This window comes from Rhincodon typus, chromosome 3, assembly GCF_021869965.1.
Source record: "Rhincodon typus isolate 14 chromosome 3, sRhiTyp1.1, whole genome shotgun sequence".
NCBI lineage: Eukaryota > Metazoa > Chordata > Chondrichthyes > Orectolobiformes > Rhincodontidae > Rhincodon > Rhincodon typus.
The window spans coordinates 66,400,310-66,417,708 of record NC_063334.1 but is presented as its reverse complement, the minus strand read 5'-3'; the positions used below and the strand labels follow the sequence as shown (position 1 = coordinate 66,417,708).

General features: G+C 40.5%; 1 protein-coding gene across 2 annotated transcripts in view; it reads right to left on the bottom strand.

The window, feature by feature from the left end:
* snx2 (sorting nexin 2) overlaps positions 1-17,399 on the bottom strand; it is a 55,476-nt gene that overhangs the window by 24,891 nt on the left and 13,186 nt on the right. For both annotated transcript variants that reach the window (XM_048620376.1, XM_020529596.2), the window contains exons 6-8: positions 16,285-16,426; positions 14,006-14,084; positions 4,293-4,368 (exon numbers count right to left, since the gene is read on the bottom strand). In XM_048620376.1, the coding sequence (XP_048476333.1) occupies positions 4,293-4,368; positions 14,006-14,084; positions 16,285-16,426 (297 nt within the window). The remainder of the gene's footprint in view (positions 1-4,292; positions 4,369-14,005; positions 14,085-16,284; positions 16,427-17,399) is intronic.

Genomic DNA, 17,399 nt, shown 5'->3' with positions numbered 1-17,399 from the left:
AGCTTACAATCATCTTCTGTATAGGCTCTCATTTTAGCCTGGTCAGTTTACATTAAGCTTGTGGTTTAGATGTTTTTACACAAATGCACAAAATGCAAAGTGGTAAAATCAGCCTAATCAGACTTACACAAAACATTCAATACTTAAATTTAATTTTAGTCAGGAACATTTTGGTTTGTGGTGATGGCTACCTACACTTCAGGAATTGTGTTTAAACACAAGTTATATACCTGACCCTTATCTAGAGAACTTATCATAGGCCATACGCTGCCACTCCCAACTTGCCATCTAGCTTACCATTCACCCCAAGTAAGTCAGACACTCTTGAATCCATATTTTCATACCAACATCTATAGTGTATGGTCATCCAAAGTACCTGGTCAGCTTTCTACAGTGACTTCATCTATACACAGATCTCAAAACAGAACACTGACATGCAGAGTGACAATTCTAGCTCTTCACTCCAAATGAGGTGATAGAAGATTAATATTTAGATATGTATAATCAAGTCTTCTACACAGTCCTCTCTCGTCTCCCCCAAAAACCGATATCTAGACTGTTTATGAGAAAGATAGAATTAGTGATTTATCTAACCTAACAATTTGAATTGCTCAGTAAATATTTCATCCAGGCGATGTTTGAATCTGAAAATTTAAGGGATTGGTACTGCCATGCAAACCGAGCTTCTGCATTGCCTGTTGGTCAATAAAATTGAGGCATCTTTTTGATTTGATGATCAAGCACCGCAGGTTTGTATTGCCTCATGCAATCAGTAAATTTCAAAAAGTACATTAAAATCTGGTAGAAATTGTGAAGTGTGCTGAAACTGTCACATTAAATTAGAGACTTACTGCTAGATTACATTGGTCATATGTCTATGAAGCATATCATTTACTCAAAACCTCAATGCCAATTCATAAGGTTCATTACCTTATGGCACATGGAACCATGGTCTCAAAGACTCATCTACATATTGATGTTATCAGTATAAAGTTATGCTTGGAAGGAGGGGGTGGTAACAGCCTAGTGGCATTATCAGTTTCTTTATTAATAGTCTGATGTCCCAGGGACCTGGGCTCAAATCCCACAACCCCAGCTGACTGAGTTTGAATTCAAACTCAATGAATAAACATCTGTAGTTCAGAATCTGACAAATGAACTGTAAATCACAACTGATTTTAAAAAAAAAAAAAATCAGAGAAACTGTTCACCGAAAGGACATCTGCTATTCTAACCTGGACTGGCCCATTGATTCCCAACCCAGAGGTTGACTCAACTTCCTTTTAAAAAAATGGCCCAAAGCCAGTTGTACCTAATTACTAGAGTCTCAAAATAGAGAGGACACTGTTTCTGGTACCAGATGGCCTGTCCAATGTCAGAAACTTAGAGGCTAGTTCCAAAATTGAGAGTCAACTAGTCTACAACCAAAGTACTATGTCAGGCTATTGCTATAATTTGAGCAACATGTCAGACAACACCATCACCATCCCAGTCTTGTCTTTTCCCACTGGCAGGACAGACCCAAAAAAAGGTGGCAGCACAGTGGTATACCAACAGCTGATTTGCCCTGGGGGTCCTCAACATTGGACTGAGGTCTGCAGTCATGTTGCACACTTGGGGAAACAGAGGGTGGCAAGGATAAACAATATACTCTAGGCAGTGGATTTTGATGTCTGCCAAGAGCAGCACTATGCATCATGCTGGTCAAGTCCAAAAAAGAAGCCACTGCTGCTAGGCTAGGCATTTGGCAGGTGGCAAGGGAACCAACAAGATGGAAAACTAAACAACCATACTTGACCTTATCCCCAAATCTACCTGCCACAGACATCTATCCATGTCAGTAACAGCAAGATTGACCACTGTACAGGGTCTTTGGAGTTGAAGTCCTGCCTTCACAATGATAACACCTTGAGGTATCAAGTGGCACTATGCTAAATCTGAGTTTAAAACAGATCTAGCAACATCTGAAAATATGAACTGCTGTGGACCATCAGCAGAATTATACTCCACACAATCTGAAACCTCAAGGACTAACACATCCCCCACTCAACCTTGATTCAATGCAGAGTGCAGAAGGGCATGCCAGGAGCAGTAGGAAGCATACTTAGAAGCAAGGTATCAACCAAGCTACCAAACAGGACAAGTAGTAAGTGATAGAAGCTATTCCACAACAGATCAGATCCAAGCTCTGCTGTCCTGCCACAGCCAGCTGTAAAATAGTGATGGGCAACAATAAATTCATCAGTAGGAAGTAACATTTGTGCCCCAGAACTATCAGGCAATTACCACCTCCAATGAGGGGGTACAATCTAAATACCACCCCTTGATATGCAACTGTGTTACCACCAGTGAATACCCCATTAATACATCCCGAGGGTTATCATTCAACCAGAAACCACAAGTGAGTGACAAGAGCTAGAAATACTTCATAAAATAACTCACATTCTGACTCCCAAAAGCCTCTCACCTACAAGGCACAAAATCAGAAGTGAAGGAATACTCCCCACTGAGGGGGGTGCTGCTCTAAACAACACTTAAAATGTGACACCAATCAGGACAAACAGCCTACTTGATTGGTTGTGGATTTGGTATGTCAGTATAATGCTCCTACAGAGTGACTGATCGACAGACCAACCATCTCCAGAATGCACTGCACAAATTCGTTGGAGATCCTTAGACAGCATCTTTCAAACCCACAATCCCTACCATCTAGGAGAACAAAAGTCAGAAGTCAGATTACTACAGCACAGAAGCAGGCCATTCTGCCCATCAAGTCCACAGCAACTAACTGAACAGCATTCTGCCTAGACCCAACTGCCTACCCTACCCCTTCAACCCTGCATTTCCCATGGCTAATTCATTTAGCCTGGACACTATGGACAATTTAACAGAGTCACCTAACCTGCACATATCTGGATTATGGAGTAAACCAGAGCACCCAGGAGGAAATCCAAACGAACATAGGGACACAATATGCAAACTCTACAGTCGCCCGAAGGTGGAATCAAACCTGGGTATGGGTGCTGAAGCAGATAGATTTATGGGATCACCACCTGTTGCTTCCCTTCCAAGCCACTCACCAGCCTGATTCAAATCTGAGTGTTACAGTCACTGGATCAAGTGCCTGGAATTTCCTCTTAAAAGGAGATTATGGGTCTACCTAGTGGTAGAGAGTGAGCGCTCACCACCACCCCAAGATTATGAGTGGGCATTAAATACTGACCCAGCCAGCAAAATGCACTTCCCATGGGCAAATTTTAAAAATTTTGCATGTTTACACTGACCAAAGAGAACAAAGTCTACCGCCATTACTGTAGATCTTGGACTCGTACATTTAGTCTACTAATATGCAGTTGATAAGGCTATCACTATATAATCACAACACGCAGGTAAGGCAATTGTGACCCTCGTGCTCTCTTCCAGTATATATCAATTCAGGTATGACCAAGGCCAATACTGTTTAAAAGCATTTTGTAATTTGCTAAATCCAAATTCTTAAAGGTTATCACAATGAAAACACGGTGAGAAATTTGACAACTCACTTGATCAGATCATAATGAAGAAATCCACTGAAACAAGATCAGCTGAACTCCTTTTAAACTGTAGCAATAACAGGAAACATTTCTGGAATTCTTGGTTATTTAAATTACAACACTGAAAATCATTTTAAAACCAAACCAAATAAACAGAAGGGGAAAGCAAGTGATCAGAAAAACACTTAAATGCTATGCCTGACTTAGTCCATCTTGGCTCAGTAAAGAGATTCCAAGGCTTTTACATTCACTGCTCATGTCACACTGAGGTATCTCAAGTCTATTGGTGATCATTTTGCCTATAACTCCATACCCTAACTTGCATGGAGCTGTATCCAATTTGGATTTTGTAGATTATATTTTGTACAGTTTGTTCAAAAGGTTCCCAGCTCAATAGCTATTAATTCAGGATTGATTTCATACGTTATCAGCACTGTTCCAATAATCACTTGTGACCCTGAAGACAACTGTTCGAAGGGCTGCTCAACTATAAACATACAAAAAAAAGTTGGTGTTTGAAAATTCAAGACTTCTTGTCTCCTCCATAACCTTATCCCTTCCTTTCACAGGAAATCACCACCTCACACTACAGCTACAAGACATATCTAGGAACTGTGCACTGTGGAGGACAGTACAAACCACTTGTTTGCATTTACCTACTGCACAAGTGGAAAAACTCCAAAAAAAAGGATCAAGATGTTATCAAGGATAATTTAAATACTACTTGGATTTTGTATTGAACATTCTGGAAAAGCATACCTCACTACTTTCTAAAAATTGCCGCAAATCTGGATCTTGCAATAGGGTTGGATGCTTTATTGTCCGCTGTAGATACCTGAATTTTTAAAAAGACAAGAAATTAACAACTTTCTGACCAGAAAACTGGTTAACAACTTATGAACTGTTTTTTTAAAAACAAAGTCAATAATAATTGTTAAGACATTTAAATTCAAATGTTAGCTTTAAAGATTTCAGTTCTGCATTTGAGATGTCAATTCTAGTCTTGCATGAAACACCACAAGAGTCAGTCTTCTGTCTGATGTGACAGGTGTTAAATGACTGACCTTTTGGTATGTCAGCAGGTTTAAAAAAGGGCAAAGAAATGTCAGGCTCCTCCAAAATGCAATTTTTATTCTATGCATCAAGATGCACAAAATATCAAACAAAGCAAGTCATGTCTGACAAGATAATACCAGGTAAGTCTTACATTAAGAGATGATGTTTGGCTTAGTGTAGATTTTTGATCTTTAAGTAGACATTTAAGCTCTACCAAGCAATTGAGACAGAAAGTGTCAGCCATGTTTAGTGACCCCACAGGGAGAAACGATTAACATCTGCATTCACATTATACTCAAGTCCAAAAGCTTAGCTACCAAATAACCACTATTCACCAAATGGAAAATTTGAATTTTGCCAGCAATCTGAACTGGCCAATTCTTTAAGCCTTTCTTCACATCTATGACTTTAGTGTCATTAGTGACTAGTCATCTGCAACAGGTTAATATAGTGCACATGTGGAGGATTAGAATTAGTATGATTTTTGCTGAGCACTAGTCTGTTCAGTTCCAGCCTGCACCATTGATCAACAATAATTCAAAAGAAGGAGTGAAACGCTGAAAACCTGGGTGAGGCACAGAAACCAAGTTCATCCCTACTCAACGTTAAGGCATTGAGTATCTAGAGTGATTTGGATCCCAGGTACACACTTGGGGCGGGGGGTGGGGAAGACACCTGGGCATTCTTGAACCAAAGATTAGATGGAAGCAAATAGCTCTATTGCCGTGTAGATACACCAGAAGGTTTGAAAGCTAACAGCAAACCCTAACCAAAAAAGGCTGAGCGGAGCCCAAAAGTATTGATATCTAAACAAAAATCAGTTCCACAATATATAGACCATATTTATAATTAAGAACAACTTTCCCAGGCTTGCAACTTAGTGTCCTCCCTATTTTACTATATTGAACAAAATACAAGTGTATTTACATATGACCAGGCTAATTTCATTGGTAGAGAGAATAGGTGCTGTGGGACAGTAAGAAGGACCAGCACATCCCACTGATCAGCCATCACCCATTTCAAGTAAGGGACTGACCCACCAGCAACAATGAGTGCTTGGAGTCTCTGGTCAAAATCCATTATAGTAGGTTTAAAACAACAGCTTGATTAGTTGGAATGTCAGGACCATGTCCATGATCCTGACAGAACTTTTAAATAACAGACAAAGCAGCTGTGATTGACATGGAACTCAGAGGTGAAACATTGTTTTCTTGCAGTGATCCATTCTGTGTCATTCATTCAGCTGGGAGAGTAAGAGTTGAAGAAATAGGCAGCAAGATTGCGAATTCTGGTGGATGATTAATTCGATAGAAGAGGCAGCTTCACAAATATCAATGATGGGAGTTCAGCACAGTTCAAAAAGATAAAGCTGAAGCGTCAGTAACTATTTACAGATAGACACGTTGTGTACACCATCTCAGTCTCCAATATCAGTTATCAGTCTTTGGCCAAGTCAATTCATTCCATGGTACAAAGAAATGACATTAGGTACTGCAAAGACTCTGGGTCCCAACATTCCAGCAATAGCTCTGAACATTAGTGCTCCAGAACATGGGTGCTGCCAACCCAGCCATTCTAATACTGTTAGATATAGATTTGGAAAGTGGCCCAGGGATGGCCAGTCCAGAAAGGAGGGACAATTCTAACCTAGCCAAACTGCCACCCAGTCTACCCTCCATCAGTAAAGGGATGAAAATGTAATCAATAGCACAACACTTGCTTAGCAATAGTATGCTCACTGACATGCAGTTTGGGTTCAGGCAGGGCCACTCAGTCCCTAACCTTATTGCTTTGGTACAATGTCAAAAAACCACACTGAATTAGAAGGGAGATGTTTGAGAGTGTTTGCCCTTGACAAGGGATGTTACCCCATTCCATGCATTGCAAAAGACCCCTAGCAAAACTAAAGTTAAATGAAAATTAGGGGGATAGCTCCCGACTGGCTGGAGTCATAAGTAGCAAGTAGGTAGTTGACTGTCAGAGGCCAGTCATCTCAACTCCAGAAGATCTCTGCTGGAGTTCCTCAGGGCAGCATCTTCAGCTGCTGGAATGACCATGCTTTTCATAAGGTCAGAAATGGGGCATGTTTGCTGATAATCAGTGTTGAATGCTATTTGAGGCTCCCCAGACACTGAAGTAGTGTCCAAATGTAACAAGACCTGGATATGATCCAGGTCAGTGTGGTCCAAGTTTTACTTGCCACATATCAGCCCAAGTATGGTCAATGATCATCTCCATGAGAATTTAATCACTTGATATGCAACAGCATTCGCAACATTGAGTCCTGCTATTAACGTCCTAGAGATTACAACTGACCACAAATGGAGATAGCTTGTAAATGCACCAGCTACAAGAACAGGCTGAAGGCTAAGAATCCTGCAGCTGCTAAGTTGTATACCAATTCCCTGAAGTCTGTCCACATCAAGGTGCAAGTCATGGTGCAACAGAAAACACCTCACTTCCAGGGTGTGTGCAGCTCCAATACCACTAGCAACTTTAAACCATGCAGGACAAAAGCAGCCTGCTTGACTGGAACATCTACAAACACAGCAGCAGTCTTGGATAGCAGGGCACAGGAAAGGTAAGTGACATTGGATAGATGCTCCTTGAGCTGAGAGAATTCATATGAAATGCAGAAGTAAAATTGAATGTACTTAAGCACTTTTTTGAAGTTTAAAAAAAGAAAAAAGGGCATTGATGAAAGTGGAGTGGTGGGCATGATCTATATGGACTTTAGTAAGTCATTCAACAAATTTCCTCATGGTTGACTGGTTAGCAAGGTTAGATCACGTGGAACACTGGAAGAACCAGCCGTTTAGATACAGAACTGCCTCCAGGGTAGTGGAAGAGGATTGCTTTTCCACTGGGGACCTGGGATCAGCAATGTGCTATAAAGGATTGTTGCTGGGTCTGCCGCTTCATCATTTACATAAGCGATTTGGATGCAAACATTGACATTGTTGTCAGTAAGTTTGCAGATGACACCAAAATTGAAGGTGTAGTGGACAGTAGAGAAGGTCACTTCAGAGTACAACAGGAACTCAGATGGGCCAATGAGTAGCAGATGAAGTTTAATTCGGATAAAAAAAAAGTGAGGTGCTGCATTTTGGAAAGGCAAGTCAGGGCAGGACTTCTACACTTAACGGTAAGGTCCTGGGACGTGTTGCTGAACAAAGAGACCTTGGAGTGCAGGTTCATAGTTCCTTGAAAGTAGAGTCCCAGGCAGATAGGATAGTGAAGGAAGTGTTTGGCATGCTAGCCTTTATAGGTCAGTGCATGGAGATAGGAGTTGGGAGATCATGTTACAGATGTACAGAATCTCTGTTAGGTCACTTTTGGAATACCACATTCAATTCTGATCTCCCTGCTAAAGGAAGGATGTTGTGAAACTTGAGGGGGCTCAGAAAAGATTTAAAGGTTGCTGCCAGGGTTGAAGGGTTTGAGCTACAGGAAGAGGCTGAATAAGCTATTTTCCTTGGAGCAGAGGTTGATGGGCAACCTTGTAAAGGTTTAAGGTCATGCAGGGCATGGATAGGATAAATAGCCAAAGCCTGATCCCCCGGATAGGGGAACCCAAAACTAGAGGGCATAGGTTTAAAAGGAGAGAGGTGGAAAGGATTCTAAATTATAAAAAGGGACTTGAGAGGCAACTTTTTCCATAGAGAGTGGTGTGTTTGGAATGAACTGCCAGAGGAAGTGGTGGAGGCTGCTACAATTACAATGACATTTAAAAAGCATCTGGATGGGTACATGAACAGGAAGGATTGACAGATAATGGGCCAAATGGGTTAACTTAGGAGGTGGTCAGCACGGACAGTTGGATGGAAGGGTCTGTTTCTATGATGTACAGCTGACTGCAACACCACCCTCTCAATATGAATGAAAGGAAGTGGAAAGCTAATAGGTTTGATGCTAATGTTGGTGGAATCAATTAAGTGATTTACTCACTAAAATAACAGATTACAGCAAGAGGATTCTGAATTTGGGAACATCTACTAAAGCAATGCCTAACTGACTGCTCAGTGCTGCATTGGTTACTGATTATGACAGGCAGAATACTAAAGTATGCTTGATACAATATTAAAAAAGGGGCATGTATGAGAGGATCAAGACAACAACAGGTCTATTAGCATACAGTTCAATTGCAGTGTGCAATAAGTGAGTCAAACACGACAAATGGGACCAGAGAATCTTCAGGATACTAGAGAGCCTGCCCATTCAGGAACAGTTACATATCAGATCCCCAAATAAAAAAGCAGTTGGTATTTCTACTCACTACTGGCAAAGTTCCAGATGATGCCACCCAAACTCAAGCACAGGAAAAACCAAAAAGCCAAAAAACATTTGCACAGATATTGGTCTACAAGAGGAGAGGGTAGTACCTCAGGATGAGTGAAGCAAAGATTGTGACCCTATTGAAAAAACAAGGCCAATCTCAACACTTACGTAAAAGTATTTGCTCATGTTGCCATCAGCAAAGATCTACAGTCTGAATGCACCCAACAAATCTGTCAGAAAATCCACAATTGGCATGATCGTCTCAATCTGAGAACTGCAACAAAGCACTGAACACCAAGGCAGTTCACCAAGCAAAAATAGCATGCCCAAGCTGAAAAGTGCTGCCCAAATGAAACTGCTCAGTGTGATCATTCCATGAAGTGTATCCTACCCCTTTGTATATCAGAATACAGATCCACATTGGGTCAAACAGGTTTATGTTCCAGTACTGACTCGTCAGCATAACCTTTTCTTTATTCCAACCAGTAAGGCTGCAGAGACTACAATTGGGGTGAGTGCCTCAGAATATGCATAGATCATTTAGAACTGACATTAGGCTAGCACTGCTGCAGCCCAGGACAAGGGACATAGGTTCAATTCCACTGTGCAACTGTGGAGTTTGCACTCTCTCCCCGGGTCTGCGTGGGTTTCCTCCCATAATCCGAAGATGTGCTGGTTGGGTGATCTGGCTGTGCTAAATTGCCGTGTCCAAGGCATGTAGGCTAGGTGTATTAGACATGGGAAATGCAGGGTTACACAGAGTAGGGGGTGTGTGGGTGGCATGCTCCTCAGAGTCTGTGTACTCGATGGGCCAAACAGCTTGCTTCCACACTCTGGGATTCTATAATTCTGGAGGTGGCCAACCTGTGGAATTTGCGACCAAGGCAGCCGTCGTGGTGGCTGGGTCAACTACCATATTCTACAGCAAGACAAATATTAAAAGCATCAAGAGTAGGAAGAATAAAAAACAAGTGGCATGCAGACAGGAAGATGAGCCATGACCTCAAATGGTGACAGGCTCAAAAGGCCTACTCCTGTTTCTAGCGTAGGTTTCCCTCATGTCTCAGTTCATTAGAAAATTGCATACTCTGACTGAAGGAAAGCTGTTAAGCTTTCCCTCCAAAATTCATGATAGTTGTTCTATTCTGCTACATTAGCATTCCAAAAATACCTCAAACTAATGGATGCATAGCAAAATCTGCAGCTGTTTGGACCAAGTTGAGATGGTAGTATGGAACAACACCAAACCCATGAAAGAACAGTGTTCTAATAGATAGACCTGAATAACATGCATTATGCAAGATAAACTGAAAAGTTCCCACCTTCACTGCCTTGTGTATTCTCAGCATCTCTTGGCATGGCATCATCTAACTTAGGGTTCTGAAGAGTCCTAATTTCATCTGGCATACATATAATTTAGCCAATGTCTGTACTCACCCAAGTCACATTCCAAGTATGGTTAACCATATAATCCAAGACCTTGTGTAGGGGACATGGCCTTGATTTGCTGGATATCCATACCTCTGCTTCAAGAACACTTACAAGTGAAACATTAAGTTGCAAACATGGACAGGCAACTGGGAGACAATTGCTAACAGCCAGGTTTCCAACACAGACTGAAGTGTCTTTGGAAGAGACAAGAAACTGAAAAAGGTCAGCTGATTACCAAATCCTGCATCCAGCTGCAAAAGCAAGCATCTGTACTTACATGCTAGAACATGCTTCTTAGCTGCACCAGGCAAAGCATTCAACAGTTGATGACCAACATACCAGTCCATCAAGACCAAAGGTATCACAAAGAAAAATTAAGTCTACATTAAGCTTTCTATGGTGCTAATTCTTCATATAAACAGGAGTCAAATAACCCATTAATGCTGGTACATTTAAAGATGCACTGAAGAGGTCTACTTAAAAGTCCCCACTTTTGCATTCAACACTTCCAAACCCAAAAATCCTTAATAGCCCTCATCATTTGCATACATTTTTGAAAAATATAAAATCAGATGCAATCTTAGCCCCAAGGCTTCTTGTTCAATACGCACTTTCACTGCTACCTACAGAAATTCCCATGTAATGTTTTGTTGCTTTGCAATGCATCCACATATGCCAGCATTTTGCTCAATTAAAGGCTGCATTCTTTAATATTGTATATTTGTGAAATTTCATGTAACACCTCAAATTCTTATGAAAATTCAATCAGTACTTGTTCCATTTACTTATGATCTCTTTGCAAAAAGTCAGGAATCAAATACTCTAGCGACAGGGTGGAGTGCACTTCCAAGTTGAAAATGCACAGTTCCAGATTGCATGATACAAGTTTTCACTGAAGTCAAAAAACAGTGCATTCAAAACTGGTTCTATTGTGTGTAAACACTGGCCCTTGACATGGAGGACTGCCCAAAAAAAAAAAAAGCAAATTTTTGAGAGCTTCTAGATCATTTCTATCTAGAGAAATGATAGAATCAGGAAAGCATGCAATGGAGGGCAAACAACTTCCAACTCTGATATAAAAAAGTACTTCCCATTTAATTTGTAATTTTTTCAAAAATCACAGATCTGTTTCCACATATCTACAGCTTTGATTTACTCAACTGCTTCCTTTTATTCATATTTCAATGCCCAAGTACAAAGTAAAAATATTACGCAAATCTTGACTATTCCCTGGTACAGCTCTCTTCTCCACTTGAAGTCCCCAGACTTGAACAGTTATGGCAGACAAACAGTTGAGCCTGTCAACACCAGTGCTGGCTGGACCAAACTAAGTGACTTGCTCTTGTCTGCAAGATAAAGCCTGCACTTCAAGTCTCATTCTTTCCCCAGCAATATTAAAAAGAGTTTACGAAGGTTATGCATAGAGATCTAAACAGTTACCTCTCCACTTCCCTTAACCAGTGAATCGAACTTCAGTTTCCCATCTTCACTTTCTCTGATCAAAGTGAATCTATTCCGTTAGACTCATTGCTTCAATCTTATTCCACTAAAAACACTAGTTACCAATCTCACTCAAGTCAGCATATGTTTCCTCTTATAAAATGAGAAGAGGATTACCCTGGCCCCTTCAAAAAAAAAAAAAAAACATACTTCGATCCTATTATCTTTGTAAGCTACTACCCCATCTGGAGTCTCCTTCAAAATCCCTACCAAAACCAATATGACCGAAGAAACAAATTTTGTGACTGCAAAAAGGTAATCTAAGCATCTGATACAAGATGTAACATCTATAGCAGAGGGAGACATTTCCATTTCATTAATGTTAGGTAGTTTAGTCCCATGAAGGCTTAATGGCTGTATAAGCTGTGCTCTGATAGAAATAGATTTAGTGAATTCAACTATCTTGGAGTGAAAAACCTAGACCAGAAATGTTAGGATAAACTAACTTTTTTTGGGTGTTTAAGTGAAGCATGTTGACGCGCAAGTGTACGATAGCTCAAGCAAGAAGCTACTTGCAGTTCTAGTCGAAATCAAGTGACTTCAACCTACCAACAAAGGGATGTCTGGAGAGTGTGTGGTGTTTTACATAAAGTATCAATCGTGGTGTTTAAGGGACACCACACAAGCTTGTCAATTTTTCCATAGTTTAAGATGAATGGGATTATGCTTTTAGTGTTTAAAAGAACCACAAATTAAGTTTAATAATCTAAAGTTTTTTAAATTATCTTCAATTCTGTTGTTAAAATCAGTTTGCAGCTTGTGATTACAATACAATGAGATACATTGCTTAAAAACAAAACAATTAGGCCAGTTTCCTGTCTAAGGTGACTTGCCCAGCAACATCAGGTGGAATCAAAACACTCATTCTTTGAACTGCTTGTAACTTTTTGATAACGGTTGACCATGTTTTCCATGCTGAAGCGAGAGCAAAGACTTTTCTTTTTAAATCTCACATGCTGGCAACATTAGCACAATTAAATCAACTCCTTGTTGACTGCTCACTCGCCAGTGAAGAACAATTCCACCAGCGTATCTGTTTTAGCAGAAACAGTCATCCAAGTCTTTACCTCTAGTCTTGAGCCTTCCAATGCAAAGACCCTTTAAACTCTTATACCAAAAAGGTCATTGCAAGCTGTGGTGCTGGCATCAAGTCCAATTCACCAAATTACTTAGTGCTTGCTGACTGATATTGGTGCCCAGTCCAGCAATGCAGTTTAAAAAAATCCTCCCCTCCATGGCATCACCCCATCCCTGTTGCTACTCCCCTCTATCCCAAGGAACCTTACAGTAGCATTCATCTAACTTCAGCCTTTTTAGCATCTGACTGGTGGCCATGCTTTCAGAAACTCTGGTCAGAGAGTTCGGGACTCTGTCTAAGTTAGTGCCCATCTTTTCCTTCCTCAAAAAATGTTTATTTAAAAGCTTCTAGAGACACAGACACAGACCCAAGAAAAGCAAACTATAGTCACACTACTCAAAGGTTGGAATGATTTTGTTATACATCAGGAGAGGATTCAAAATGCTCATGAATACTTCTAGGCCAGGAAAATTCAAAGCTCAAAAGGCTACAGAGGCCACACACTGGCTTGTACAGTTGCAACCTGTCATCAGATACTTGGCCTTCCTACATCTGGCACTGCTCCTCTCTTCCCAGGTCCCAAGATATTCAAAACAGACTATAAACTATTACTACAAACTACACAAGTTCAGTCTTTAACCTTCTGCATATAGCAAAGGCTTTTTGTATTGTTCTGAGATTCTATCTACGTGTCACTAGGCAACACATTGTTTCATAATAGAGAACAAACTCAAGCAGCCAAAACCTTATTCATAAGTTGTTTCTTTTCAGTTCTTCAGGTGCTTCAGCCAGGCAACAGTCATGTATATAAAAGCCTTAAGCTATTTAACCATACAAAGGAATGGAGAGGAAAAAAGGACAAGGGGAGGAGAATTGTGAGCTGATCTGATGCCTTAAAAAAGTCTACATGGAGATCCAACTAAGTGCATCCCCAAAGTGAAGAAACATGACCCCCAGTTGTCTCAAGGAAGGATTGTAATGATTAATACCTGCCATTAAAACATGCTCAGGGATCTGTACAAGTTATAAGGTAGCATGGGTAGGAAGGGAAACAAAATCTTTTCCATAATTAGAAGGCTTTTTAGTCAGAGACAAAAGATCTCTACACACTTCATTTCAAGAAATTTACCTCTCCAAAGATGCTCTCCTTTTTTCAACAAAATCTGCTGATGATGGATCTTCTTTTCCAACTTTGACTTTGGTCATACCTTTAAGAGGGTAAAAGCATTTATCCCAGTCAGTTTTGTTGGTGCTTCAGAAAAGGTGCAGAGTTTTAGGGAGCTAAAATTCAGTCCAGTCTAGACACATTCAATTCTGAATGACAAACCATCTGTCAACTCTCATTTCCCATCCCTTTAAAAAGGATGAAAATACACTTGGAGGCAAAGGGACAGGGTACTGATAAGCAAGATAGAACTTGAGCATTGGAAAAAGGTGGGTGGTGGTGGTGACGGTAATGGTATTAGGTGTGCCCAGGACAGTTTGAAACAATAAACAAGATAGTCCAACAAGGGAAGGAGCCACACTAGATCAGGTATTGGGGAATAAGCCTGACAGGTGATCAAAGTTTCAGTAAGAAGGAAGCATACTTGGAACAGCTTACTTACAGATGGAGAAAAGTAGCCCTCAGGGAAAGTACTAAACTGGGGTGGTTAGGGGCACTAGCTACCACAATGTTCAGCAGGAACAGGACAATGCAGACTGGAGGCAGCTGTTTAAGAGGGACAAGTCCACATCTGGCACGTGGAAATCTTCCAAAGGTCAAGTGATTTGAGTTCCAGACCAGCATGTTCCCGTGAAAATGAAGGATAAGAATGGCAAGATTAGAGTATCTTGGATAACAAGAGAAATTGAAGAGCTTAGTCAAAGGCAGCACATGGGAAGGTCTATGAAACTGAAGACAGAGCCTTCAAAAACAATCCAATAATAGCAGGAAAGAACTTAAACAAGGAGTTAAGGGCTTTTAAAAAAAACCAATGAAAGGTCTTTGGCAAAACAGGATTCAGGGAAATCCCAAGTCATTTCATATATTCAAAAAACCCACTAGGGAAAGATCAGACCACTCTGGCAAAGGAGCAAATTTGTGGAGAGCCAGAGGAAGTTGGTGGGCCTTACGTCAGTGGTAGGGAAGTTATTGGAGTTTCTTTTTTTTTGGGGGGTGCAGAAAGAATAAAGGAGTGTGGGGTGGCATAGTTGTCGTCTATTTGGACTTCAGCAAGGCCTCTAACAAGGCCTCGTGGCAGGCTGATACAAAAGGTGAGGTCACATGAGCTAGCAAGTTGGATATACAACTGTTTTGTCACAGAAGACAACTGCAGTGTAAGGTGTTTTCCTGACTGGAGATCAGTGATCAGTAGGGTTCTACAGATAAAAGTGCTGGGACCCTGTTGTTAAGTGACAGAGAATGTAGGTGGCCTGATTGCAGAAGACAGATTGGGGGAAGCTATGGATAGTGAGGACTGCCAGATACAGATAGGCTGAAGACTTGGGTAAACAAATTATAGGTGGAGTTTAATTCTGACAAAAATGTGAGCTGAAGCATTTGGGAAGGTTAATGGGCAGGTGGTAATATACAGTCAGTCAATGACAGAGCTTTTAGTAGCATCAGACTGAAGGATCTAGGCATACAGGTCCAGTTCTCTTGAAAATGGCAAAGCAAGTGGATAGTTGGTCAAAGTAGCATACAGCATCCTTGCCAATTTTTAATACTCTTCCTGAATGAAGGACACAAGTCATGTTGCAGGTGTACAGGCCTTTAGTTTGGCTATAATTGGAATACTGTATGCAGTTCTGATCACCATACTACAAGATGGACATGCAGACTTTGAAGAGTGTACAGAAGTGATTTACCAGGATGTTGCCTGGATTGGAAGGGATTAGCTATGGAGAAAAAAAAAAGAGAATAGACAGTTCATTTGTTTTCACTTGGCAAAATAAGATAGACAACTTGATACAAGGGCAAGGACAGAATGGATAATCAGTCTTCCCCTCAACCCCTACATGGCAGAAATATTAATTACTAGTAAATATATTAAGGTAAAGGAAGCAAGCTTAAAGAGAGATGAGGGGCAAGTGCTTTTTTTTTAAAAAAATTCCAAGGGTGTAAGTGCCTGGAATAAGCTGCCAGGAGGCAATGCAATAGCAACATTTAAGACACATCATGACAGATCTATGATTAGGCAGAGAATAGAGAGATGCAGACCACTACAGGCAAAGGTTTTTCAGTTTAGAAAGGCATCATGTGCTGACACAGGTTTAGTGATGCAAAGGGCCTGTTCCTGCACTGTACAATCATGGAGAAACAGTACCAGCCTTACAGCTTAAAGTTAGGCGAGACTGTGGAACAGTATTGCCACAACTTAATGCAGGTATTAAGTGCACTCTGCTATGATGAATGATCATTCTTACCTACAAGGCTTTTTTCTGGTGCAGGAGGAACTATGTAACCGACATGCATATATTTTGCTGCTAATTTGCTGTGCAGACCCAGGAAGTCACTAAATCTCCTTTTCACTGTAAATTCTTTACTGTTAAACATGGACAAAGTAGTCTGCATAATGGAAGAAAAACAGATCCAGAGTTACTGCAGTTGACATGTATTATTGCTTGTGTACTTTCCATTAACTGTCAGCTGAAAGGGTATGTCATGCCTGGAGGGGAGAAAAAGCTCTGGTCCAAATGAAGATTAAATTCATAGTGTAACCTTGGGATCTGCACAAGTTCACATTACTTCAAAAGATATTTTTAAAAAACAATGATTTACATTTAAACTGACGTTGCCTCCATACTTTAATAGCAGTGTATGACATGCAAGTTAGCACCTTTATTGATTGATGAAAAAGCATCAGAAAGCTAGGAAATGTAAACCTTTTACTAAGATTCAGGAATTAGTCCTGTTTATTTCACTCCATTCCATAGTTTAACATTTTAAAGCCTGACCTTGAGAAAATTAAGATGTCACAGCTACAAGAAGATCATGTTGAACAGTCCAATGTTTCTAGCATAATTAATTTCCATCTTATGCCCTGTTGGCAAATTGGAAACCCATTAACTCCCATTTTCTGCTTCAGAAGAAACATGCCCTCATTAAAGGTTCCATTATAAATGAGGCAGGAGAGAAAGAGTATTAAATGCTGAACTCCATTAAGTCTAAGAATTTGTACGAAGTATCCACAACCTGGGGTTTTTAAATGATTTTTTTGCCCAACATCAGCTTGAGTCAGTTATGAGAAAGTACTAAAGATTATGGAATGCACTTATGGAAGTTGCAGCCAGTAATTATTCTGCAGTACATGATAGTTTATACAATTGTGGTTTGAAAGTCCACTGGGTGTGTGTATAAGGGTGGGTGGGAGGGAAAAGAGAAAAAGGAGATGGAAGTTAGTTTTTGTTGTTGGTCCTAAAGTTGTTATCTTGGGTATTTCACAAGATGACAGGGAACCAGCACTAATCTGGCCTGCCAATCAACTGGATCCACTGACTAATGATATTGAATTAAATAACTTTTAATAGGAATGTAAGCA